Source organism: Heterocephalus glaber, unplaced genomic scaffold (assembly GCF_053883595.1).
Source record: "Heterocephalus glaber isolate CG9 unplaced genomic scaffold, H.glaber_assembly_v1.0 deba00001461, whole genome shotgun sequence".
In the NCBI taxonomy this organism is placed as follows: domain Eukaryota; kingdom Metazoa; phylum Chordata; class Mammalia; order Rodentia; family Bathyergidae; genus Heterocephalus; species Heterocephalus glaber.
The window spans coordinates 45323072-45349424 of NW_028258308.1; the positions used below are offsets into that span (position 1 = coordinate 45323072).

At 36.3% G+C, this 26353-nt stretch overlaps 2 protein-coding genes across 6 annotated transcripts in view; both read left to right on the forward strand.

The window, feature by feature from the left end:
* Hook3 (hook microtubule tethering protein 3) overlaps positions 1–26353 on the forward strand; it is a 110502-nt gene that overhangs the window by 66808 nt on the left and 17341 nt on the right. For 2 of the 5 annotated variants that reach the window (XM_087180412.1, XM_004855259.4), the window contains exons 12-17: positions 3320–3430; positions 4110–4197; positions 7690–7759; positions 11104–11244; positions 14392–14479; positions 19306–19340. In XM_087180412.1, the coding sequence (XP_087036538.1) occupies positions 3320–3430; positions 4110–4197; positions 7690–7759; positions 11104–11244; positions 14392–14479; positions 19306–19340 (533 nt within the window). Of the gene's footprint in view, positions 1–805; positions 896–3319; positions 3431–4109; positions 4198–7689; positions 7760–11103; positions 11245–14391; positions 14480–15281; positions 15680–19305; positions 19341–26353 lie in introns of those variants that run through there. The other 3 variants (XM_087180411.1, XM_087180413.1, XM_087180414.1) reach the window with 3 other exon arrangements.
* Positions 21116–24653, forward strand: LOC101704135 (phosphoglycerate mutase 1-like). Its single transcript, XM_013076078.3, has one exon. It carries the CDS (start codon positions 23341–23343, stop codon positions 24085–24087), a length of 747 nt encoding a protein of 248 aa, XP_012931532.2. The 5' UTR covers positions 21116–23340; the 3' UTR covers positions 24088–24653.

The following is a 26353-nucleotide window of genomic DNA, read 5'->3' on the forward strand; positions in this document are numbered from 1 at the left end:
GGACTGTTTTCAGATTTTCATTCCCGTGGATCTGTTTATATATTTTTTAACTTTTTAATGGTACATTTTAGGTATACAATATGGCATTCATCATTGGAAACTTGCACCTTTACATAATATATCTTGGTTCTTATTTTTCTCATTCCCCTGCCCTCCCTTCAACCCCTCCACCCCACCCTATATATTTTTATTCCATATATATTTGTCCTTAAAATTATATAACATTTGACATATACCAAAACATTATATAAATGACTCAGTGAAAATACTCTTGTAATTTACTTTTTTCCTCAGTAGTGCATTTGTGGGATACATTTATGTCAGTAGGCATAAATTTATCCTATTCATTTTCCTTGCTGTACAGTATCCCACTGAGTGACCATCAAAATGTATCCATTTTATAGCTGAAGGACCTATAGAATGATAACCACCCCCAACCCTCTGTGTTTGTGTGTGTGTGTGTGTACGTAAATTCCACTGAATACTACTGATCATATCTTCTTATGTATGTGTGTGTGTGTGGTTTTCTTATAGTATCTGTGCTGTAATTAGGTATTACTAGTTTATTTCCTGAGTGATTGTGTTCCACAGTAGTGTTTTATTCATTCCTTTGCTCCACATTATCACCAGCATAGTACTATATTCTCAAAACTTTTAAGTTTTGCCAATTGGATGACTATAAAATGGTTTGCATTACTTAGAATATATTTACTGTCTGTATTTCTTTTGCAAATTATCTATTTTTTCTTTTACTCATTTTTAAGAATTGAATTTCTCTTATTTTTAAATTTTTTTATCACTTCAGGCATACTGGCACATGCCTATAATCTCAACAGATTACAGGAGGCTGAGGCAGGAGGATCACTGCAAATTCAAGGCCAGCCTGGGATACATAGTGAGTTCAAGGCCAACCTGAACTGCATAGTGTCTCAAATACATACATACATACACATACATTTATTTTTATAACTTACATGTTTTTTTCCTGTAGGTCTCTTGTATTCCTTATTTACCAAGAGTTTTTACCTTAAATGAATGTTGGAATTTTTTTTTTTTTTTTTTTGGTACTTGGAATTGAATTCAGGACCTTGCACTTGTGAGGCAGGCAGCAGCACCACTTAGCTAAATCTCCAGCCCCAACATTGGATTTAATAAACTATTATTTCTACATCTGTTAAGAGAATCATAATGCTTCTCTTTTCTATTAATGTGGTTAATTATAATAATGGATCTTCTAACCTTAAACCATCCTTACAGTCCTAAAACAAATTTAGCCTGGTCACAGTGCATTTATTTGTTATTTTCAAATTTGTGTGTGTGTGTTACTGGGGATTGAACCAGGGCAATCCATCACTGAGCTACATTCTTTTTGTTTTTTATTTTGAGACAAGTTCTCCCTAACTTGCCCAGGCTGGCCTCAACTGGCAATCCTCCTGCCTCAGCCTCCCAATTAGCTGAGATTACACATGTGTACCACCATGCCCATTTTATTCATAATATTTTGTCCCTGTAACTCACTTGCAATTTTCTACCTCATATGCCTTTCTTTTCTGGTGTTGGTCTGAAACTTACACTAGCTCAGTAAACTGAGATGGAGAGTAGTCTGTCTTTTACCATTCTCAGAAAGAATTTGTGTAAAACTGAAAATTTCTAATTCTCAGTGTTTTAGTACAGCAGCCCTGAATGATACCATGCATGACTGCCAAGTTTTTTGATGGAGATATTTTATCCTCAGCACTTGAGAATGAAATTTTTCAAGTAAATGACAAAGTTGAAAGATTTGATGAACTTGAATATGGACTTAGAATTTACCTAAAATTAATACAGCCTGAAAAAACTATGAATTATATTTTAAAATGAAATATAAAATGAGTAATTTGATTAGTGTTTCTGAGGAGAAAACAAAAAGAATTGAATAGAAGAAAACATTTTTGTAGCACTTGAGTGCTGAGTTACACCCCTACTTGCCTGTCCTACCTCCCTCTTTTCCTCCCCCCCTTTATTTTTCTTTTCTTGAGACACAGACTCTCCAGGTTGCCACTTATAGCCCAACCTAGTGATCCTCCCACTTCAGCCTCCCAAATAGCTGGGATACAAGCATATGCCACCTTGCCTAGCAAGAAAAACATACGAAGGAAAAGATGGCTGAACTTTTTTCAGAACTAATCAGATTTTGTTGTTGTTAATGCCATTAATATTTTTGCTGATTCTTTTTTTTTTTTTTTTTTTTTGGTACTGGGGATCGAACTCGGGTCCTTGCTCTTGCACAGCAGGCAGCGAAACCACTAAGCTAAATCCCCGGCCCTTGCTGATTCTTGTTTATTATGCCTATGTAAAATTGTGGCCTGTGTCATTTTAGCTTTGGTTCATGTTTATCTTGTGGAACCGCGGGTACTGAGTTGAGATTTGGTTTATCCAGACAGTATGTGTTTTTGTGTCAGACAGATTTTCTGCATCACTAACCAGGACCACTCTAATTGCCTAGTTAAGGTTTTCCCAGACAAGATGAATAATAAAATTTCAAACACAAATCCATGTATATTAACTGATATGGTTACAGGTTTCCAAGTTAGGCTCTTTTAAACCCAGTTTATCTTGCTAGCTGATGGGTTTTTCTCCTAACCCACCTGTTTACTGTCTCGTCACCTTTTATATCCCATGGCGGTTTAATACCCACTTGACTCCTATTGACCTCAGAGCCCAGGATTCCTGTTAAGGGCAGTTGATCCCTTGTGGCACCCGTAGCTTCTGAAAGAATCTCATCTCTCACTTTAGTTTTAGCCTCTTTTGAACTTAGCTTGGATTTCCCTTTCCTAGGATCTCCTTCCTCCCTCCTTTCTTCCCTTCCTCCCTCCTTTCTTCCCTTCCTCCCTTCTACCCTTCTCTTCCCTCCCTTCCCCTCCTGCCCCTTTCCTCTCCCTTTCCTTTTCTGTTTTTCTCTTTTTAATATCAGAAGTGTTTCAGACTACCCAGTTATCTGTATTGTTGGAAATGAAAGTCCTATAGATTTATAGTTTCAATATTGTTACTCCAGATGATTCTGGTTTAGGAGCCTTGTAGTATCTAGGCAGATTTTGATTCCTTTTTCTCTCCATTGTATTAAGCTGCTAGATCATACTCATTTATTTGAGTATTGGTAAGGAAGAGGTTTTCATAGACATGCAGAAAAGAAAATAAGGTTATTTATTGGGGGGGGGGGGCAGTGCTGGAAATAAAGCCCAGGACTTTGTACACAGGCTCTACCACTAAAGTCCCAGCTCCCATAGGATGATTTCTAATGTTTCAGACTATAAACATTAATGTTACATTTCTGTATCAGGTAGTAGAACTACAAAATAGATTATCTGAAGAATCAAAGAAAGCGGATAAATTAGATTTTGAATATAAACGTCTAAAAGAAAAAGTTGACAGCCTTCAAAAAGAAAAGGATGTGAGTACTGTATACATACTAGGCCTTTTGGTTTTCAGCACTGCTAAGATTAAGGCAATGATAGTTAACTCATGTTTTGATTATTAATTTCATCTATTCATGAAAATTAGAGATTCTGTTCATTTTAAAATTAATTTCCATTTGCTTTAAAAAGATCTAAAATAAAAGATGGAAAGAAAATTTTTACTTCCATTCTTTAATACCTGTTTATCTTTTCTACCCCTGCTATTCTTTTATATTGTTGTATTCTTGACTTTTTTGTAAATTTAAGTAGCTCCTCTGTTTTGTAGGATTAATGTAGACAATAGTTCTTTTTGTTGAGCATATTTTAGATCTTTTCAAGTTCTTTTTGCTCTTTGTGATTTGGGACATTTAATTTTTATCGTTTGATCTTTTATATTTAATGAGAAGAATGTTAGGATGTAGTAGGTAGCTTCATTTCTTACATTTAACCATGGATAACATACTACTTTGCCATAGTTCAACTGTTGTTAAGTTTAAAAAAAAAAATGTTGCTTTTTCTCGTTCTGTGATCTTTCACAGATCCTTCTGTGATGAAAGATAAAACATGCCCATGTTCACTGTTGTTCATTGTTTTATTAGCTAAGGTAAAGAGCGTAGGTGAATATATTCATAAAACTTGAAATGAATCTTCTTTGTCTTTATGTCTATCTGTCAGAGGTTAAGAACAGAAAGGGACTCACTGAAAGAAACCATTGAAGAGCTTCGTTGTGTACAGGCTCAAGAAGGGCAGCTCACCACTCAAGGTAAAAATATTTTAGTAGCCCAAACATGCTTATTTCTGATATCCTTGCAAGCATTAGGTTCACTTTACGGTGATTGCCTCATCAGATAATGAAAAAATTCGAGGCCACAATAATTTTGATCTTTGTCCGGATTTTATGGTAAACAGGGTATAGTTTTTGGGCCAGATTTACTTGCCAACTTAAAAAAAAAATTTATAAACACTTTGAGTTGTATTAGATAAAATACATTTTTTAAATCATCTTTTTTAACCTAGAAAATTATATTCTGAAAGCTTCTCATGACCACTTTAAAAACATATTAAGCTTTTTAAATTGATGAGTTTTTTTTAAATAAGAAAAATGAAGTGGCTGTTAATACATCAAGGACTGGGGTCCAAAAGCTATTCTTTGTCATAGGGCAAGATCACCACTGAGTGTGAGGTGTGCCCACCTCACTTTGTCCTTGTGTGGGGGACTGTGGGAGAATGATTGATGCCTTGCATGGCTGCAATCTCTTCACTCCCATACCAGTAACCAGCCATGGATTTGGAGTTACCTAAAACTGGAATTTTTCTGTTCATCAGCTCTCACCTGGCCTTACCTTCCAGCTAACCCAATGTGTATATCAGCTGTTTACCTGTGTTCTCACCACTGCCCCCTTTCCTTATCTTTTTGACCTGTTCTAGGCCAAGCTTATCAAAACCTAATTCAAATAGCCCCAAGGTTTTTCTCTATAACCCAAATTACTAAAGCCAGTGAAAGAAAATTCTATCTTCCTTGATTGTCTTCACAAAAAAGTACATTTCTTAGTATAACTGGATCCTCACTGCTACCTGGTATTTATTTCATTTATCTATAATCAAATCTATGTAAGTTTTTCCCAAAATTTTGAGAATCTAAGCTGAACTTTGTAATACTTTTGTTCTTATCTCCTATTTTGTTAAGAAAAGGCAAGTTCTCACATTTGTTTCTTTGCTACCTAAAACCTGTGTTTTAACCTTCTTTGTGTACATACATCTATTTTGGAAACAAGGTCTCATGCCATATAGTTGAGGTGGGCCTTGAACACACTGTGTAGCACAGGCTGCCCTCAGACTCATACCAATTGTCCTGCCCCAGCCTCCCAAGTACTGAGATTATAGGCATGTGCCCCCACACCCAGCAGTGTATATATCTTTTGACCAGCAATTTTGCTCCAGAAATTTACCTTAAGGAATTACGGAATTATTTGAAATAATGAAATTTTAAAACAACCTGAAGGTTAAGCACTACAGAAATAGCATTCTCATTCATCTGTATACCGTAGAGGCATTAAAAAGAATGAAGTATATCCTGTATATACCTGCCATGGGCAGATGTGTATATCATTAAGTTAGAAAAGTAGGTGGCACCATTCTTGATTTGTTTCTGTATATTAACAATGAACATTTTGAAAATTAAATTACAATAGTATAAAAATATCCTAGGGGCTGGAGATACAGCTCAGAGCTCAGAGCACTTGCATAGTGTAAGTTAGGCTATTAGCTCAATCCACAGCACCACAAAAGAAAAGAAGTAAAAAGCTTAAGAATAAGTTTAACAACAAAGAAGTGGAAGATATGTAGTATAAAATATTGCTGCAATCAATTAAAATACACTCTTCAGTGGAGAGACTTTCCAGGGTATTGCAAGATTCAGTGCAATCCCAATCAAAATCTCTAGCAGACTATTTCATGGAAAGTGACAAGCTGATCCTAAAATTTGTATGAAAATTTGAAGAAACCGGAATGGAGAACTGACACATCCTGGTTTCAAAATTTACTATGAAACTACTTTAAAAGAAACAACATTATACTTGTAAAGGTCATTAATACACTATATTAGTAGAATGAAGGGAAAAACACACATGAACTTAACTCAGTTGATGCAGAAAAGTCATTTGCCAAAATCCAACACTTTACATGTAATTTTAACAACTCAAACTAGAAAGAGAAGAATATTTCGTCAATGTGATAAACATATACAAAAAAGCCTGTAGCTAACATATTCAGTGGTAAAAGACTGGATGCCTTCCCTCCACGATCAGCAATAAGACAGAGATACCCATTATCACCACTTCTATCTACCTTGTACTGGAATTTCTAACCAGAACAATTAGAAAAGAGACAAAAAGAAGAAAAAAAAGAGAGGAAGGGATTGCACAGTTTGCATATCCATGTGGAAAGCTGAACCCTTCCTTATGTATAAAAATTAGCTCAATCTAAGTCAAGGACCTAAATATGAGAGCTAAACTATTAAAATTTTAGAGGAAAATATTCATGACATTGAAAATTTGATAGTGATTCTCTAGAACTGATAACAAAAGCATAGGCAACAAGAGAAAAATAAATTAAGGGGTTTTATCAAAATTGAAAACTTTTGTCCATCAAAGGACACTATCAAGTGGAAAGAAGACAGTCCCTAAAAATGGGAGACAACTTTTGCAAATAACATACTTGATAAAAGATTAAATCCAAATATATAGAGTTTCTACAATTCAACAAACAAAAAACTTGAACTGAAATTTTTGCAGAATTTCACAGTCAATAATGTACATGAAAAGACAACATTACCTCCATAAGGAAAATGTTGCTGATTAATACAAATTAGGGTGACTAATACCCTCTTCCTTTCAAAAAAAAAAAAAAAAGGAAAATTTATATTGGTAAGAATGTGAAGAAATTGGAACAGGTGGGTATGTAAAATGGGGCAGCTCTGTAGAAACAAGTTTGGTGATTCGAAAAGTTAAACAGATTCCCATATAATCTAGTAATCCTATTCTTAAATGTTATCCACAAGAATTAGTAACTCCAAAAGAAAAAAAGACTTAGTAACTCAACCAGATACTTGTACATAAATGTTCATCAGAGCATCATTCTTAATAGCCAAAAGGTAAAAAAAAAAAAAAAAAAAAACCAAAAAAACAAATGGCCATTGACAAATGAATTTATAAATAAAACGTTGCATATGTCCATAGTATAATACTATTCTGCCATAAAATGGAATGAACTTCTGATAAATGCTGTGTAACATGAGTGAATCCTTAAAACTTAAGTAAGCAAGACACAAAAAGACAAATATATTATTCCACTTATATGAGGTATCTAGAATGGGCAAAATACTGAAACGAAAGTGGAAGAATTTACCGGGGAACAAGGAAGATGGATTGGAAAGTTACTGCCTAATAGTGACATTTTCTAATTAGGTAGTGAAAAAGTTTTGAAAATAGATGGTGTCAATGGATATCTGAATGTAAATATTCTTAATGCTGCACATACTTTTTTTGCACATATTTTTTAAATGTTGAAAATAATCTTGTAAGACTACCATGACATAGTCTTCTCCTTGAGAAAAATTCTGATTTTAGCTTTTTACTATATTAAAATTGCATTACTCTATTATTACTATATTATATATTACTATATTATTAGAATTGTATTACTATATTAAAAGAGGTAGTTATTCTTTCTGTTAATCTTGCATTTATGTTTGTAGGGTTCATGCCTCTGGGCAGTCAGGAATCTTCAGACAGCCTAGCAGCAGAGATTGTTACACCTGAAATCAGGTAAGGAGCTTCACTGCATAGTTTCCCTAGATAGAGCCTGTCCTCTGCAGTGTGAAGGGCACCAGTCCCCCTCTATTTCTGATACTGTCACTCAGTGTTAAATCTCCATGTTAGTAGCTTTTTTCAGCTGGCCTAACAGAGAACTGATTTTCTCACTTCACACACGCAAAGCAAACTAATACCTCCTGTGCTTGGATGGCCTTGGCAAACATTTAGCAGTTGTTAACACTTAGTCCAAAGACAAGGGTTATGCTTAGCTATGAGCCTACAAAATAATTCATTGCCAAGATTTATTTACTAAATATTTGGAATGGTCTGAGGAAGATATACTGCTGCTATAGATAGGAGGACCCACCTTGTCTCTAATTACTCTTCTCTCAGTAATACCTTAGCTTTTTTATTTAGTCAGAACATTTTCAACATTCTATTTATTTTGGTATGTGAATGAAAAATGAAGTTGGGAAGAATACCAAGTGTGCCCAAAAGAGGATGATTAACCCTGAATACTGCTTTTACCTTTTCTGGACCTGTTTACCCCTTTAAAAAATGGGATTCTTGATTCTTCACAGTATCTTTAGGAGTATAAAATGAAATAATGATTGTGTAAGAGCTTTATAAACTGTAAGCATTCAAATACTCATTGAATAAATAAAGATAACTTAGTTTTTTGATGGCACTTATTTAAGAGGTATGAACAAAAGGGGTATAATGCAATGTCGCATCTGAATATATCTTGCATTACTTTTTATTTTTCTGACATCTGATATGCTAGTGTATAATTGAACCAATGAAATTATTTGAATGAACACTTAATTATTTATGAGTATTTATGAATAAATGGCTATGCCCTCCCAAAAAAATTTTTAAAGAAACTAATTGGTATACAGTTAGCTTTCTAAACTAAGGAAAGATCCAACAAGTATGGCTTTTCCATGTATGACTATATACAAATTAAAATATACTCCAGAAGAGCTATCAAGAAAACAAAATGATAAACAGTGAACAGGGGTTAATGATAATTATTTATTAATGTTAAGAGTGTTGAGAAATTGGAATCCTCAAATTAGGGGAAGCATAACTTCTAAGCCAATTAGCAGAATGCATTTTTGGTCTAAAAATGTGCCTTTTAACCAAAAAAAAAAAAATCACTTTTGGGGGGATAAATTCTAAGGAAATAGCCAAGAATAGACAAGAAGATATATTTTAAAAGCTGATTATTGAACTGGCAAAGCTCAGAATTGATCATCTAAATGCCCAGTAATTGAACATGTTAACTCAGCATAATAATATTTACTGTGACTAATACCTGAGATAAACAGTTTAAAGACAGAAAAGTTTATTTTGCACATGGTTTCTGAGGTGTCATTCCATGGTCACTTGGTCTCATTTATTTGTCCTGGGGCGAAGCAGAACATCACAGCCAAGAGGACATGGTGGAGAAGGGCTGCTCACCTTATGGTGTCTGTCTGGGAAGCAAAAAGAAAGAAAGGCAAGGACCAGAGACACGATACACCCTTCAGTACACACTTCTGATGACCTACTTCCTCCAACCAGAATTCCTTCAACCCCGCCACCTGAAGTTTCCACCTCCTAACAGTTACCTATTAGGCTGTGAATGGATAAATAATGGGTCAGTCCATTGACATTGTCAAACCCGTCACGAGCCAGTCACCTCCAGAGTTGGAACACTGTTGCAGTGGGGACCAAGCTTTCAAGTATAGTTAATAATATGAAAAAAATTATGAAACTTTTAGGTGTAAATAGGTACCAGTGCAATATGAACTGTGTGAGCCCATTTTTTAGATGATTGCAGCCAGGTGCAGTGGTGAATGCCTATAATCCCAGCACTTGGAAGCCTAAGGCAGGAAGGCCCCAAGTTCAAGTCCAACATGGGCAACTTAGCAACTTATTGAGACCCAGTCTCAAAATTTACAAAAGGGCTGGGGATGTAGGTCAGTGTGAAGTCCTTGAGCTCAGTCTCCAGTACCACACACAAAAAAATTATTACATGCATGTATATATGCATAGCACTACAAGGCTGTATTTCAGCAGTGGCTATATTGCTTCATATAGGGATGGATGGTTATTTTTTCATTTATTCCTTTTCCCCTATAATGAGTGTGTTTATTTTGTAATTGAAACATATTAAGTCAACATTGCCCACATACAAAATATCTCTCATTCTATTTAATTTCTGGAATTGGATCACAGATTTGATTCCTCTTTTAAGTAACACAGGTAAAAATGCTCTGTAAAATTTATGATGTTTAAGCTGTAATCCCAGCACTTTGGATACTGAAACAAGAGGATTGCTACAAGTTTGAGGCCAGCCTGGGCTAGACAGTTAGCTAAAGGCCAGCCTGGAGTATATAGCAAAATACTGTCTCAAAAAACCAAAAAGGAGGGGGATTTATTATTTGTATTTACAAAATAAGAGCTAATTTTTTCATGTATATGCTTGGTTATTTTGATTTTTTTTTTCCGTGGGAAGAATGGTTTTTCATAGTACAGTATCTAGTATCTGATACTGCTGTCTTCATGGAGCCATCTGTAGATGGCCCTGTGTAAAAATAAATGAATTATATCTTTAACGAGTCTTCATATGCACTGATATCCCATTATATCCTCCCTGCAGTCAGTGTGGTGTTCTGTGCATTGCTTGCTTTTTAACATCCCTCCATTACAGGTTTTAGGCACGGCACAAAAAATCTGAAACAACATAATTCAGTAACTTGACTAATAATTGGACTTGTTATAAGGATACAGCTTAACATAACTATAGGAATGGGTGTTCTGAATATCTTTTGTTTTTAATTCTTAAAATTTATTTTATTTATTTTTTTGGAGAGGGTCTCAAGGCTAGCCTTAAACTCATTAAGGCCAGGCTCGCCTCCAACTCATGATAATTCTGTTTCAGCCTTCCAAGTGCTAGGACTGCAGGTGTGCATCACCACCCCCACCTTCTAAATATCTTAGGGACAGTCCTCATTGAATACATCTTGCCACCAAATAATTGATGAATGGAAGAGTGTAACTTTAGAGGTCTTGTTTTCTTATAAGTACCAAAGAAAAATTTATTCATAACTTAAATATTTAAATCAGAAGGGAAATAGGATTGAAATTTCCTTCATTGTAAGTCATGACATATAGTGACTATTGTCTGCAGATTATGCATTCTGAAAAGAATTTAATACCTGAAATGTAATGTCTTAGCAGTTTATAGAGGAGCTAAATTCATTGCTGATACTTTCTTTTTATTGTTTATTTACTGTAACTGCATGGCTGGAATTTAATACTTATATTGTATTAATATGCCAGATAATGGTTTCATTTTGCTTACTCAGGGAGAAACTTATTCGTCTTCAGCATGAGAATAAGATGTTAAAAATTAACCAAGAAGGTTCCGACAATGAAAAAATTGCCTTATTGCAGAGCCTCCTAGATGATGCAAATCTACGCAAGAATGAACTGGAGACTGAGAACAGGTAAAGTGTGTGTAAGTGGTGGCATCTAGCCACAGATTACCTGTTTGCCTAATTTTGATTCCCTTAGAGAAAGGTTTTGTGTTTTCGAATGTTTTCCTGTGCTATTGTATTTCCTTTTAAAGGCACTTTAATCCACATTTCTGTCTTTACACAGATTTGCCAAAAAGTATTGTACCTGTTTATGCCAGCATTATTCTGTTAGTTTTGTTCAAACAAAGTGATGCTCCCCGGTACCAAAAAAACAACAACAACAACAAAAAAATGATGCTAAAACTCCACCATTTGTCCTTTCTAGTCACTAGTTAGAAGTAGAGGATTTTAAAAAAAAAATCATGAATTCGGTGTTTTACAACAGTTGTAATTCATATTTTATTTTCAGGTTTATGTAATTTACTGCATTTTTGCAGGGTATTGATTCAACCCCACTGGTGTGTGGTTGAATCAACAAAAGAACTTTTTCCCCCTAATCTGTTACTTACCCTAACCCTAAAAGAAATCATTCGTCTTACGAGCAATTCAGTTATTTTAAGACCTTAGAATCTGTAAATTTAACAACAAAATCTTTTTGTTTTGCTTCTCAGTTTTTGGTGTATTGTGTTATATGATCATTAAAGTCAGATACTTTTTTGTTCCTTATTGTTAATGTATGTTTCCAATACACAATAATTATATTCATATTGACAAACTGGTACATATATGTAACATCTTAATCATTTTCAATCCCTTTACCTATTGCCTCCTTTTAATCCCCTTCCCTGTCCTGAATAAGTCTGGCTTTTTGTTTCCTACCATCTCTCCTTTATTTTATTCCTTTTTTTTTTTTTTGGTTATGGGGATCGAACACGGGACCTTGTGCTTGCAAGGCAGGCAGCAGAACCACTGAGCTAAACCCCTGGCCCTCTCCTTTATTTTATTCTTTTCTTTATTTATATTTTAATTTTCTCATATAAGAGAAACTGTAAGATATTTAACTTTCTGTGCCTCACTTAATACACTTAACGTTATAATCTCAACTCCCATCCATTTTCCTACAGATGACATGATTTTGTTCTTCTTCATGGCAGAATAATATTTCACTGTGTATTTATACTACCTTTTTTTTATTCATTCTTGTGTTGGTGGGCATCTAGGCTATTTCCAGAACTTATCTATTTTGAATTGTGTTGCTATAAACATGAATGTATGCATGTATCACTATAGTATGATGTCTTTAGCTCTTTCAAGAGTATACCAAGAAGAGGTACAGGTGGGTCAAATGGAATTTCCTCTTTTAGTTGTTCTAGAAATTTCTATACTGATTTCTATAGTGGTTATACTAGTTTACCTTCCCACCAAAATGTAGAAGGGTACCTTTTTTCATACATCCTCAACAGCATTTGTTTTTTATGTCTTTGATGATAGTCATTCTGACTGGCATGTGATGGAGTCTCAGAGTTGTACTGATTAACATTTCCCTAATGGCTAAAGATGATGGACATTTTTTCATATACTTATTGGCCTTGTTTATTCATTTCATTTACCTATTTTTTCATTGAGTCATTAGGAGGGAGTTAATGTCTTAGAGTTCTTTATATATTCTAGAAATTAAACCTCTATGAGAAGAGTGCCCAACAATAACTTTTTCCCATTCTGTAGGTTGTCTCTTCACTCTGTTGGTTGTTTCCTTTGCTGTGCAGAAGCAATAATAATTATAACCATCTCCTCCCAATATTTATGCCTGCTCTTTGACCTTTTTAATAATATCTCCCACTCTAAAACCAATGTGATCTTTCTAAAATACTTTCTGATCGTGTTTTCTCTTTCTTCCACTTCTTCACCATTGAATAAAGAACCAAACTGTTACTAAAGCATGCATCATAATGGAGCAGAGAAATTATGAACCTTAGAGTCATAATTATTAAAGTTTATTCCAGTTTTCAGCCAATTTAGAGGATTGATTACAGAATAAATTTTGAATACTTGGCATTTCATACACAGTACAGATGGAGCAGATCCAGTCAGATCTTTTCTTCTCCAGTTTCAGCCTTCCCCTCAGAACTTATTCATTCCTGAACACTGTACCCTCTCTTTTTGCTATACATTTTTGGACATAGTGAACTGTCTTGAATCCCTTTTCTACCCCTTCACCACCTAGGTATTTTATTTATTGTTCTAGTTTCATTTCAAGCCATGCTTTTCTTAACTCCTGCACTGAGTTCTTTACCAAAACAATCATCATTTGTTTTGTACATTCTAGTGAAGTGTCCTGAAGTATTCACCTCATTGTGTTCACTTCTTGACCTTCTACCTCTCCACTGGACTGTACTCCCCTGGACTGGAGTGCACAGTGCCTGACACCAGTCTACATAAATGTATAAAAATGAATTTCAGATAAATAAATGACACATTGGTTTCAAAAAAATACTTCTACAAAAAAGACTATGTAAGAAGTCCTCAGGTTGGGGATTTAGCTCAGTGGCACTGCACCTGAGCACCTTGTACAAACACAAGGTCATGAGTTTGATCCCTAGTACCAAAAAAAAAGAAGTTCTCATTAGAAATTTCAAGCCTGTCAGGAAACAGTGACATAGTTCCCATCGAACTTTCTAGATGAGGAACAGGCTGAGGGAGGCCAAGCCACATGCCAATGGTAACATATCCAGCCTATCTTTTCTGTTGGAGCCCTGTCCTCAGACTGCAACATCCTCAGGGCCATAACAGGCCTTGGGCATTCAGGACATCTGGCACTGGGACCTCTGCTCCCGTGACAAAGCAGCCACGCACCTGGGGCAAGTCGCCTCATTCCTCTGATACTTGAGGTGCCATAAGTTGTGGTAAACCTAACATGCCTTTCCAATATCCTCTTCTTCTTTACTTACCTATATGCACTTTTTGGTATTGGATTTTGAGTGGTTTTTTTAATTCAACTTAATATAGATAGATTATGTTTGGCCAAAAAAGAGAAAAATTCAAACAGTACAAAAATAATATGAAAAGTAAGTTTACTTATGATATGAGGCTTCTACTATACTACTGTTACTATATACTACTGCTATAACATGGGCTTTCATCTTTGAATGATGTTTGCTTTGTAACCATATGACAACCAAAGGAAAAAAGGCATAAGTAAGTCTGTACTTGGAAAATTAATGTACATTTGATTTCTAGGCTGGTGAATCAAAGACTTTTGGAAGTACAGTCACAAGTTGAAGAACTACAGAAATCTTTACAGGATCAAGGCTCAAAAGCAGAAAATGTAAGTTTTAATACATTCCAGAAACAGTCAAAGTTTCACAGTGTAGAGAAAAGCTATAACTTTTTTAAATTTGATAATCTTTATGAAAATAATGTAGCATTATACTAGTTACGGAAAAAAATAATGTTTTCCTTCTACTAACATTCCTTACAGAAAGGATCAGGTAACATTTTATTGTCTTTCAGATTCATTCTGCTATGAATTAAACATTCACTTCTACTTATTAAGAGAAAGTTCATTTGAAGCTTTCTGTTTTAAATGGGCTCAGTATCAGCGGCGAAGTATAGGCTTTCTGCTCTGGTCAAAAAGAGAAAAAAAGATGCTTGTTGAAGTAGAGTTTTGTGGGTTTTTTAATGTAAAATTGATATTTCAGAAAACAGTGCTAGCCAGATATGTAATCCTAACACTGTGAAAAAGCTGAGGCAGGAAGATTGCAACTTTGAGCCTAGGCTGTATGGTTTAGAATGACCCTGTGTTAAAAGTTTTTTAAAAATTTTAACAGACTGGGCATGTAGCTCAGTGCAAAGGCCCTGGGTTCAATCTCCAGTACCACAAAAGAAAAAAAATTAAAAGAAAAAGGGGAAAAAAGCAAAGAAAACAATGCTGTCTTTTGAATACCAGGGCCTCATACATGCTAGACAAACACTGTTGTTACCGAGCTATATACCCAACCCTTTCTTTATTCTTGTTTTGAAATAGAGGCTCACTGAGTTGTCCAGAACTTGGAATCTTCCTGCCTCTGCCTCCTGAATAGTTGGGTTAGAGGGATACGCCTCCACACTCAGCTTTTTTGTCCCTTTAGTGCTCTGCATGTTGCATATCTCTGTCATAGCTCTGCCTGCATGGTTGGCAAATTCCCACTGGAATATGGCACATGTTCAGCCAAGGACAATGTCTTTGCTCGGCTCAACATGCTACCATCCATCACAGTGCTGAGGGAGCACACAGTAGTTATCATTCCCTGGCAACAGTGCAAGTAAGTCATCGTTGGGAAGTCCTTTACTTATATAATGAGCAGCATAAAATAGAGCTATGACTTAAAACCGTTTAGTTAGTATGATAAGGGGGAAACTATTACTGACCAGTCTTTGCTTCAGGTCAGCTTTTTTGTTTTTCCTGTTGCAGTGTAATATTTTGTGATCTCTGGCCTTTGACAGTAACCCTACTTGACTGTGTCATTGATAGAGACATTTTGGGGATCAGCTTCAAAACTGTATTCATCCATCCAGCATTGTTAATATAAGAAGGTATCAAAGCAAAATTGAACAAAGAGGGGAAGTTAGTTACTTAAAGCTTGAATACTAAATGTGAAAGTTTATAAGAGACCTAATTTTTTTTTTTGGTACCAGTAATTGAACTCAGGTCCTTGCACTTGCGAGGCAAGGGGACCTAATTTTATCATTTGCTCCACACATACATCTAGTTTATATTGGTAACATGGCCTTGCTGATCAGTGATTTTAGTTTATCCTTTAATATGTTGGTGGTCATTTTAGATTTCCAAACTGATTATCACTTTTCTATCATAGCACCAACATTTAAAGTTCCTTATGCTCTTACTAAAATAACTAGCTTATAGTGGCTTTTTTTTCCTTGTTTATTTTTTGGGTTTTGTTAATTGTTATTTTCTGGTGGTAGGCATTAAACCAAGCACTCTACCACTGAGCCATATTCCCAGCTTAGTGCCATCCTATTTAAAAGTATGTTTTATCCATAATACTAACCACAAAGGGGTAAAACAAATGTACCATACGTGTACTAAAATATTAACTCCAGTGAAGAGTTCCTTAGATAGGCACCACAAAGTGCGTTATTTCTCTAATTAATTAACATCTCTAGGTCCCTTAAACTGAAATGAAGTAAAATTCATTCTGATTTCTAAAATGTTAAGGAGACTTTTATGAAAACTTTAGTGTTACAGTGATATCATTGTGCTTAGTTCTCTTGTTTTAAAACATAAAGGAGCTTACTATTTGTTCTTTCTAGTGTTGGGATTCAGACCCGAGGCTTTGCACATGCTAGGCAAACACTGTATCATGAGCTATTCCTCAAGCTGTAGAAGTTTTTTAAAAACAATTTGTCATAGTCAGGTATAATGGCTCGTGCCTATAATCCCAGCACTCTGAGAGGCTGAGGCAGAAAAATTACGAGTTTGAGCCTAGCCTGGGCAATTTACTGACTTACCAAGACCCTGACTCAAAAATTAAAAATGGGCTGATGATGTAGCTCAATGCAAGTGCCATGGGGATGGATGGATGGATAGATAGGTAGATAGGGCAACCACCTGGTTAAATATCAAATTTAATTTAAATACACTGTGGGCCATTACTTTGAGCACATTTTTTGGAAATGGGCTGCCAGCTCTATCAAATATTGTTTGCATAAATTGGTCGATTCATTGACTGCTGAGATGTAAGTGTGCTATCTTCATGTGAATTAAGCAGAAAGTTACACTGAGTTCTTTTCTGTATGTAGACAGGATGCAAGTGGAAAATTTTGTTTTGAAGCTCTCTCTGCAAATAGCTTAAGAGAAATAAATAGTGCAGTACCGGATATGAAATTATACTTTTAATGTTTTCTTTTTTCTTCACTAACAATGTTGCATCTCAGGAATGCTTAATAGTTGAAATTGGTCCCCTCCAAAGTACACCAACATAATTTCTGCCTATTATAAAAAATTTATTCCAGTCAGGCATGGTGACCCACACCTGTAATCACAGCACTGGGGGCTCTGAGGCAGGAGAATCACCACAAAGTTCAAGGCCTTGGACTGCATAATGAGTTCAAGGCCAGTCTGAAATTCAAGGCTTTGAGCTACGTAATGAGTTCAAGGCCAGTCTGAAGTACATAGTGAGATCCTGTGTCAAAAATCAAAAACAAAAAAACCTGAGTCCTTTCATGTGACCTTAAGTCAGACATTTTATTATTTTTATTTATTTTTATATTGTGCACATTTTTATTATTTTTACTTCATTTGTTTTTAGCATGGAAGTAGAAAAGCATTGTTATATCCAGTCATATTTGAGCTAGCAACAGTATGTAAAACTCCAGATAACAAGACAGGATGAGGAGACTATAGAAGAAAACAAAATACACATTTCTGGGGGGAAAAAAAGTGTATCTTTTACTTCATAGTTTACTAAATCGTTTCTTCTATTGGCTGCTGTATTTGCTTCACACTAATATGTCTTCTCTGTCTCTTGGCATGGTTTCTGCTCAAGGCTATTGTAAGTATGGCTTCCTATTTCTATATATTGAACCGTTTTTAGATTTGTACATTATGTGACATCATAGTTGATGATATTGAAATCTTAAGGCAATTGTATGTAAAATGACTATACAGTATTACTTGCCATATAGGTTTATGCCCTTTACAATCAATATACTTATGGGATATCAGAGGTTTTTAAAAAATCAAACAGAAATCATGGTTGTCCCCGTGTCCTCACCCACCCACCCACATACCATTATTTTAGCTGATTCCTATTGCATCTGGCCCTCCTGCCACACATCTTGTCAGTAATAGGGAGGCACTGCAGCATAGAAGGATTGGAGGGAGAAAGATTGTGTGTGGACTTTGAGATCTGGTACCACCTGGCTTTTAATTTTGGATGCCTCGATGACTTTGGCCTCATCTTCCTCATTTGTAAGCTGGGGCTAGTATTACAGTATGGTAAGGTTTACATAAGACAGCAGTATATGACATATGTCAGTGCAGTGCCTGACATATTAACCACTTAAGTATTACATGTTATTTTAGAGTTAATAATTTTGCTAGAGTTTAATCAAAGCATAAGTACAGAATTAAAGTTAAGTATTTCTTTAAAAGAATTTACATTTTACCCTTTCTCCTAAGAGAAGACAAGTAATAATCAAAAGGCTAAGAGCATTCTCTCTTGTATATTTGGGATTATCTCATATATCTTTGCATCAGTGACAAGGAACATCATGGTCCACTGATAAAACTATAGTCAAAATGAATTGAGCAGGGCCAGGGGTTTAGCTCAGTGGTTCCACTGCCTGCCTCACAAGCCAACGACCCGAGATCGATCCCTGGGTACAAAAAAAAAATGAATTGAGCAAAGACGTGAATTTGAATTATTGCAAAACTTGTTAGAGTAGACATGAATAAGCAGTTTATGGTGATCATTATTAAATAAAGCAGCTAAGAATTGAAGAACTAATGAGGGGTTTTTCTCCCCTCGTTCCGACTGTTGATCATTTGGACAGTTTGTTTTATAAGACTGTATTAATTTGATTTTGACTGAATTACATAACTGTTTACCTCAAAATAAAATGTTTTATAAAATTCATTATCAATGAGTACCCTTAGGAGTATTTGTGAAACTTAGTGTTCCTATTCAGAATACCTTTATTCTTTATTTTTGGGTCAGTTTTCATCTCTTACCTTTTAGGAGACCTGGGCCAGGGATTTAGTTTAATGGTGCTGCCTCCTGCCTTGCAAGCACAAGGTCCCGAGTTCGATCCCCGGTACCAAAAAAAATCTGAGCATATTACTCAGCACCCTTTGTAGTTCCCATACCATTGCATAAATTGTCTGGAACCATAGCTTTTTAGTTCATTTTCTCTACTGTAGATGGAAAGCTGAAATCTCTAGTTTCTGGATGTTTTATACTAATTGCTACCAATCGTGAACTGGCTACTCTCTCCCTTTATGAAAGAGAATAAATTTAGTTATATTGTGTTTTGAGTTCTTCAAAGAAATTAAGGAAAACTGACTCAATGTTAGTTACTTTTTATTCTTAATTTCTTTTAACATGGTTTGTTTAAGGAGTTAATAAACTGATTTTTATTTTCCATTTTCAGTCAGTTCTTCTCAAAAAGAAGCTTGAAGAGCATCTGTAAGTATAAAAGTTGTGAGGCTCATTATATCGTGAAAGAGAAGTGTTTTGCATCAGACAGTTAATCAAGGGCCTAGTCAGAGGCACAGGTGGTCCTTGAAGATGAAGAAAGTTGTAATCCATGTTAGTATTGTCCACAGGGTCATGTCTACCTGCAGTATCAAGTCAAACAGTGAAAGCATTAGAACTGATTTTTCACATGAGATAGCAGACTTTGTGGTAGTGTTTATCATCAGTTAGGAGCTTGAGACATACAGCAAGGGTCAGCTGGGTCAGAGAGTGATGACTTAGGCTCTGTGGTCCTGGTGTCTGTCACAGCCACTCAGTTCTGTGATTTTGCAGCCATGAGCAGTACTAAACTAGTAGCTGTGACTGTGCTCCAAAAAGCCATGTATGGAATCTGGGTTTGGTAGTGCACGCCTCTAATCCCAGCACTCTGGGAGCCTGAGGCAGGAGGATCTGAAGTTTGGGCTCATCCCGAGCAATTTAGGGAGATTTAAATAATAAAAACAGCTGGCCAGGGATTTAGCTTAATGGTGCTGCCGCCTGCCTTGCAAGCACAAGGTCCCGAGTTCGATCCCCAGTACCAAAAAATAAAAGTAAAAATAGGCTGGGGCTGTAGCTTGGTGCAGTTGCTCTGGCTTCAGTCAGTATTTCTATAAAACAAAAAAACAAAACCCTTCATACACATGGTGTGATTTTTAAAATACAGTTAATGTTTAAATATTTTTCAAAAGCTTTATTACAATAAAAGACACATTGCCATTAATCTCCCTCAAAAATCTTCCCCAGGGTTTCAACCCACTTAATCCCATTGTTCTTGTCACTTTCTGAAGTGACAAAAGTGTCTTCAGTTGCACTGTCATGGCTACCTTGATGTCCTGAATCAATTCAAAATGTTCATCTGTCATGATCATTTTGACTTTTGGGAAGAACCAAAATTTGCGTAGTGCCAGGTCCGGTGAAAAAACCTGTATGTTTTTATGAGCCTGTTTTTCTGTGAGATGTCACTTGGCATCAGCATTCACTCGTGAAAACATGAAAGAGGACTTCTCAGGTGCTTCAGAAAGTGACAAGAACAATGTGCTAAGTGTGTTCAAAGCAGGAGAGGGATGATTAATGGCAGTGTCTTTTACTGTAATAAATTTTTAAAATTTCAACACACCATACTAGGCTCTAGTTTCTCAGCTCTAAAGTTTGACCAGCTGAATATTCCTTTTTAAGCAGACTTACTAGTTTTCTATTAGTAGTAGATTTTCAATTATTTCCTTGAATTAAAAACATATATAAATAGGATTGTGTAATCTAAGAGATAGAGTATTTGTTTTCTTGTGAAGAAATCTTTATCTGAGGTTGACTATTAAGAATGATGTGAAGAATGTTTCATAATTTTTCTCACACTCAGTAACAACCTTAATCTTTTATGTCACTTCCTAGCAGAACTCCTTGCAGCCCTTGGATATAGTGTGGCCATGAATTAGTACTGTTGGAGTGTTACACCTGTACTAAACCAGACATCCTCAATGTCATAGAGAAAATTTTCACTTGTTCTACTATGATTGAAAAGAAATTTTGTTGTCTGGAAGTTTGACTCATGTTTTCCTTTTTCCTTTCTTCCCTTCCTTCCTCTCTCCCTTCTTTTTATCTTTTTTTTTTTTTTTTTGGTACCAGGGATCGAACTTGGGTCCTTGCGCTTGCAAGGCAGGTGGCAGAACCACTGAGCTAAATCCCTGGCCTTCCCTTCTTTTTATCTTAAAATATGAAAGATGTGAGATACTCCTAGCAACTAAGAATTGTTGACAAGTCTTAACAATAGGCAGGTTCTTTTCTTTTTTTATTTTTTTAAAATTTGTTTGCAGTACACAAAATTTACATTCATCTTAGGGAGGAGGTACATGTACGTAACACAACTTGATTATTATTTATTCCCTTTCTCCTTTCTTATTCCTCCTTTCCTTTATCTCTGTATCCCTTTTTCCCATTTTCGTTATTACTGTTGTTATATTTACTTCATGTTTATAACAGTTTACATTCATTGGAAGTATTTGGTAAATGTACACGATACATCTTTTACTTCCCCTACCCCCAACTTTTGCCCTTGGTCTCTTGGACCCTTTCCCATTTGCAAAAGATCTGTTTTCTTCTATCAGTCCTTTATTTTGCTCTTTATTTGTGCTTTGCCTTACTCAAATGATAGATACCGTACAGCATTTAAACTTCTTGTGAATCTGATTTGACTGAACATTATATTTTCGAGGTATATCCTTTTTCCTACAGGTGCCTCAGATTTGTCCTTCTTTATAGCTGAATACTAGTCGTATCTCATGTATAAATACCACAGTTTGTTTATCCATTCATCTGCTGATGGACAAACAGGCTGTTTCCACCAATTAGCTGTTATGAATTGTGCCAGTCCAAACATTGGTATGCATGTATTGCTATAATATGATGTCTTTAGCTCTTTGGGAAAGATACCTAGAAGAATAGCTAGGTCAAATGCAATTTCTAGTTTTAGTTTTTTAAAGGTTAATGTTGGAACATGGTAGTTACTATCTGATGGATTTTGATGGTGTCTATTGTTATTTCATCTTTTTCATTTCTCCCCCCCCCATTAACTTTATTGGTACATTTTAGGTATACAATACAGTTACATTCATCAGTGGGATCTTGTACCATGACATGAGTCTCTTGGTTCTTATTTTTTTTCCCCTTCCCTTGCCCTCCCTTCACCCCCTCCACCCTTCCCTGTTTGCAAAGACCTTGTTTCCATTTTTTTCCTCTTCTCATATTTTTTCATTCCCTTTTTTCCCTTCCCCTACCCCTCCCAATTCCCCTGCTCTTTTAGACCTTTTCTTCCTGTTACACAATATCAGTTATACATTTTTAAAATTACAATATCAAGATCTAGGAGACATTACCACAGATTTTACAGAATTTAAAAGGATATAGAAAGCATATTGCAAAAATCTTTTTTGAAATAAATTTGACACCTTCTAAGAAGTAACTTAGAAGACAAATTAATGAAACTAACTCTGGAGGAAATATAAAATTTGAATAGCACCTACTAAAGAAAGTATATTCCTAGCTTGAAAACCTACCTATATGACAACAGCAGGCTCATAAACCTTTTAACTGATTAATTATATCAAACAAAACAGAAAAAAGAAGGAACACTTCTGCCCTCATTTTAGGAAATCAACATTGTGCTAATCCTAAAACTGGATAAAGATAATAGAAGAAGAAAGTATGAACATAGATAAAAATTTGTTTAACAAAACAAACTCTTAGAAGTCAGGTCTGGCAGTATGTAGAAAGTGGTTTTGTTATAGGGATGGCAGTGTTGGTTCAGCATTGGAAGATCCACCCCTAAAAGTCGTCATTTTAACAGAGGAAAGGAGAAAGCCATATGATCCTGTGACTAGTTGGAGAAAGAGTGTTGGACTAAATTCTACAGCTGTTCATGGTAAAAGCTATCAGGAGACTAGAAGTAGAACAGAACCTTCTCAGCAGATCAAAGACATGTACTCCGTATTTCCAACAAAAACTCCTATGAATGGAGACGATACAATGCTTTCTCCCTGAAGTGGGGAACAAGGGCATATATGCCTACTCTTCATCTGTCCATTAGACTTTGAAACATAGGTCTAAACCAAAATAGTCTGGCAATAAAATGATAAAACTAGGATAGGATTGGCACGGCAGAAGCAAAATCTTTATATGTAGATGAAATGATCATCTACAGAGAAAATACTAAGAAATCTCTAGGAGCCCCTAGAACTTGTACTTGAATTTAGCAGGATTAGAAAACACAAGATATACATAAAAATTCAGATGTGTGTATACTTGCTATAAATGAAGAACTGGATATTGAAATTTTAAAGTTATGGGGGGGGGGGTGCTAGCGCGCAGGTGCGGCCAGCTTGGTGCGTGTGTTGGGGCGGGTAACTGCCACCAGAATCTCAGCGAGCTGTAGTCGGCACTGCATCTCTAACCCGTCGCCATGGCCGCCTATGAACTAGTGCAGATCCAGCACGGAGAGAGTGCCTGCAACCTGGAGAACCGCTTTAGCGGCTGGTACCACTCTGATCTGAGCCCGGCCGGCCACGAGGAGGCGAAGCGCGGTGGGCAGGCACTACGAGATGCTGGCAATGAGTTTGACATCTCCTTCACCTCAGTGCAGAAAAGAGCAATCTGGACCCTCTGGACAGTACTGGATGCCATTGACCAGATGTGGCTGCCAGTGGTGAGAACTTGGCGTCTCAATGAGCAGCACTGTGGGGGTCTGACTGGCCTTAATAAAGCAGAAACTGCTGCCAAGCTCGGTGAGGCTCAGGTAAAGATCTGGAGGTGCTCCTATGATGTTCCACCACCTCCGATGGAGCCTGATCATCCCTTCTACAGTAACATCAGTAAGGACTGTGGGTATGCAGACCTCACTGAAGATCACCTGCCTTCCTGTGAGAGTCTGAAAGACACTATTGCCAGAGCCCTGCCATTCTGGAATGAAGAAATTGTTCCCCAGATCAAGGAAGGGAAACGGGTCTTGATTGTAGCAAACGGCAACAGCCTTCGGGGTATAGTCAAGCATCTGGAAGGTCTCTCTGAAGAAGCTATCATGCAGTTGAACTTGCCAACTGGTATTCCTGTTGTCTACGAATTGGATAAGAACTTAAAGCCCATCAAGCCCATGCAGTTCCTAGGGGATGAAGAGACCATCTGTAAAGCCATGGAAGCTCTGGCTGCCTAGGGCAAGGCCAAGAAGTGAAGGCCAGCAAGCAGCCTGCTACCCGCATCCATCCATTCCTCTGTACCTCTCCCCCACACCCATCACACTGATCACATCTGTAGGCATCTTATATTGTAGTTGCAGATGGGGACCTGTAGCTCCCATTTTCATTTTAGCATTTTAGCTCCTGCACCCTCTCCCTTGATAGAATCTAGTCAGAATAGTACCTCTAGGACACAAGTTCTCAGTCCAAGCCCAGGGAAGGCTCTTCTTATCCCAGAGAGTTGAGAGGTAGTAACTTTTTTCCTAGAGCTTCTGCTTTGTTTACTAAGGATGTCCTTCAGTAGAGGACAGGGAGGAACCATGCCAAGGCATGACCAGTGAGGAGAGGCCAGAGAACATACTGTGCTCCTAGGAGCCAGCCCTGTACTCTAGCCTGGTCACTGTAGGAGAGCTCAAGTCATTCCAGTGGGAGATGAATGTAACCTGCATGGTGATTAAAAAAACAATGATTTCCTCCCTCACCCTAGAGGAGCTGACTCCAGAAGGTTGGGATTAATCCTAAATTAAATTTATGTGTTAAATTTTTCTACAAAAAAAAAAAAAGGTAAACAAAAACCCTTCTGGGGTTTCTAGTGGTGGTTGAATAGTTCCACATGTGGTCACCAGAAAATAAGCCATTCCTCACACTAGTACAGGATAAACTCTGGCCTCTATGGGGCAGGAGTGCATCCTGCTGTGTATCTTAGGATCCCTCTGCCTTGTTTCGGTGGCAGTGAAAATGCCTCTTGACCATGTCTAAGTGTGTCTTTCACTATGTTTGATTTCTGAATCATGTTCCAGTTGGCTTGGCCCTGCCACATGGGCCCAATACTCATTTTGAGCATAACTTAACTTTTTACCAAGTCAGTATAATAAAGGAGTGATGTGCAATTAAAAAAATAATAATAATAAAGTTATGTAGGCGTACAAAGGACCCAGAAAAGCCAAAAACAAAAACAGTGTTGGAAGACGGTTAGCACCCAATTTTAAGACTTCTTCTAAAGCTACAGTAATCAAGGCAGTGTTGGTGTAAGGAAAGACATATAGATCATTTGAATAAAATGGAGAATCTAGAAATAGAACCACACATATATGGTCCACTGAGTTTTGAAAGATTATTTAACATTAGCATTTTATAGAATATAAACTCGATTCAAGAGCCAAGGAAGAGATGGTGTCTTCAGCAAATGGCACTAGAACACCTGGTATCCGTATATAAAAAATTAACCTCAACCCTTTTTTTCCATACATGAAAATAACTTGAAGGGATCTATGAACCTAAATAAGAAAGCCTAAAAGTATGAAACTTTAAGAAGAAATTATAAGGGAAAATATTTATGAATTCAGGGTAGGCAAGAACTACCTAGGATACAAAAACCATGATGTATAAAAGAAAAAATGATGAGATTCCATCAAAATTTAGAACTTTAAATGACATTAAAATGAAAAGTCCTTAAACAGACCATATTTACAATGCATATAACCTATGAACAGAATATATAAAGAATTCTTAGAGCTCATTAATAGACAACCCAATTAAAATGTAGACAATAGCCAGTATAGCACAAGGAATGGTGTGCAATTCTAGAATCAGAAAAATACTAATCAATACAATAATAAGATTGAATTATACACTCAGGAAGATGAAGTCAAAAGTTTTTTTTCTTTTTGTTGGACTCTCCCCCTTTGCATTTTATTTTGTCACGACCAATGGATTCATTCTTCTGGGTTTCCTGGGGTTGTGATCCTCATTGTCTTTTCCTAGGATATTGTCTAAAATTTTTTGGAGTGCCGGTTTGGTATTCATGAAGTTCCTAAGGTGCTCTTTGTCATGAAAGCATCTTATTTCTCCATCCATTCTGAAAGATAGTTTTGCAGGATACATCAATCTGGGTTGGAGGCTGTTTTCCTTTAGGGCTTGAAATACATCACTCCAAGCTCTTCTTGCCTTGAGGGTTTGCATTGAGAAGTCTGCTGTGATTCTGATGGGCTTTCCTTTGTATGTGATTTGTTTCTTTTCTCTCACTGCTTGTAGAATTTTATTCTTCTGTTGGATTTCTGGAATCCTAACTATTATATGCCTATGTGTAGATTTGTTTTGATTAAGGCTAGCTGGAGTCCTATATGCCTCCCTTATCTGTATGTCAAGTTCTTTTCCCCTCCTTGGGAAGTTTTCTGCCATCACTTCTGTGAAGAGTTTTTTTATGTCATCTGCACTGTCTCCTGTTTCTTCATTGACTCCAAT

What these genes read in the sequence shown, in the direction of transcription:
- LOC101704135 (XM_013076078.3), top strand. Translation starts at nt 23,341, where the DNA reads ATGGCCGCCTATGAACTAGTGCAGATCCAGCACGGAGAGAGTGCCTGC.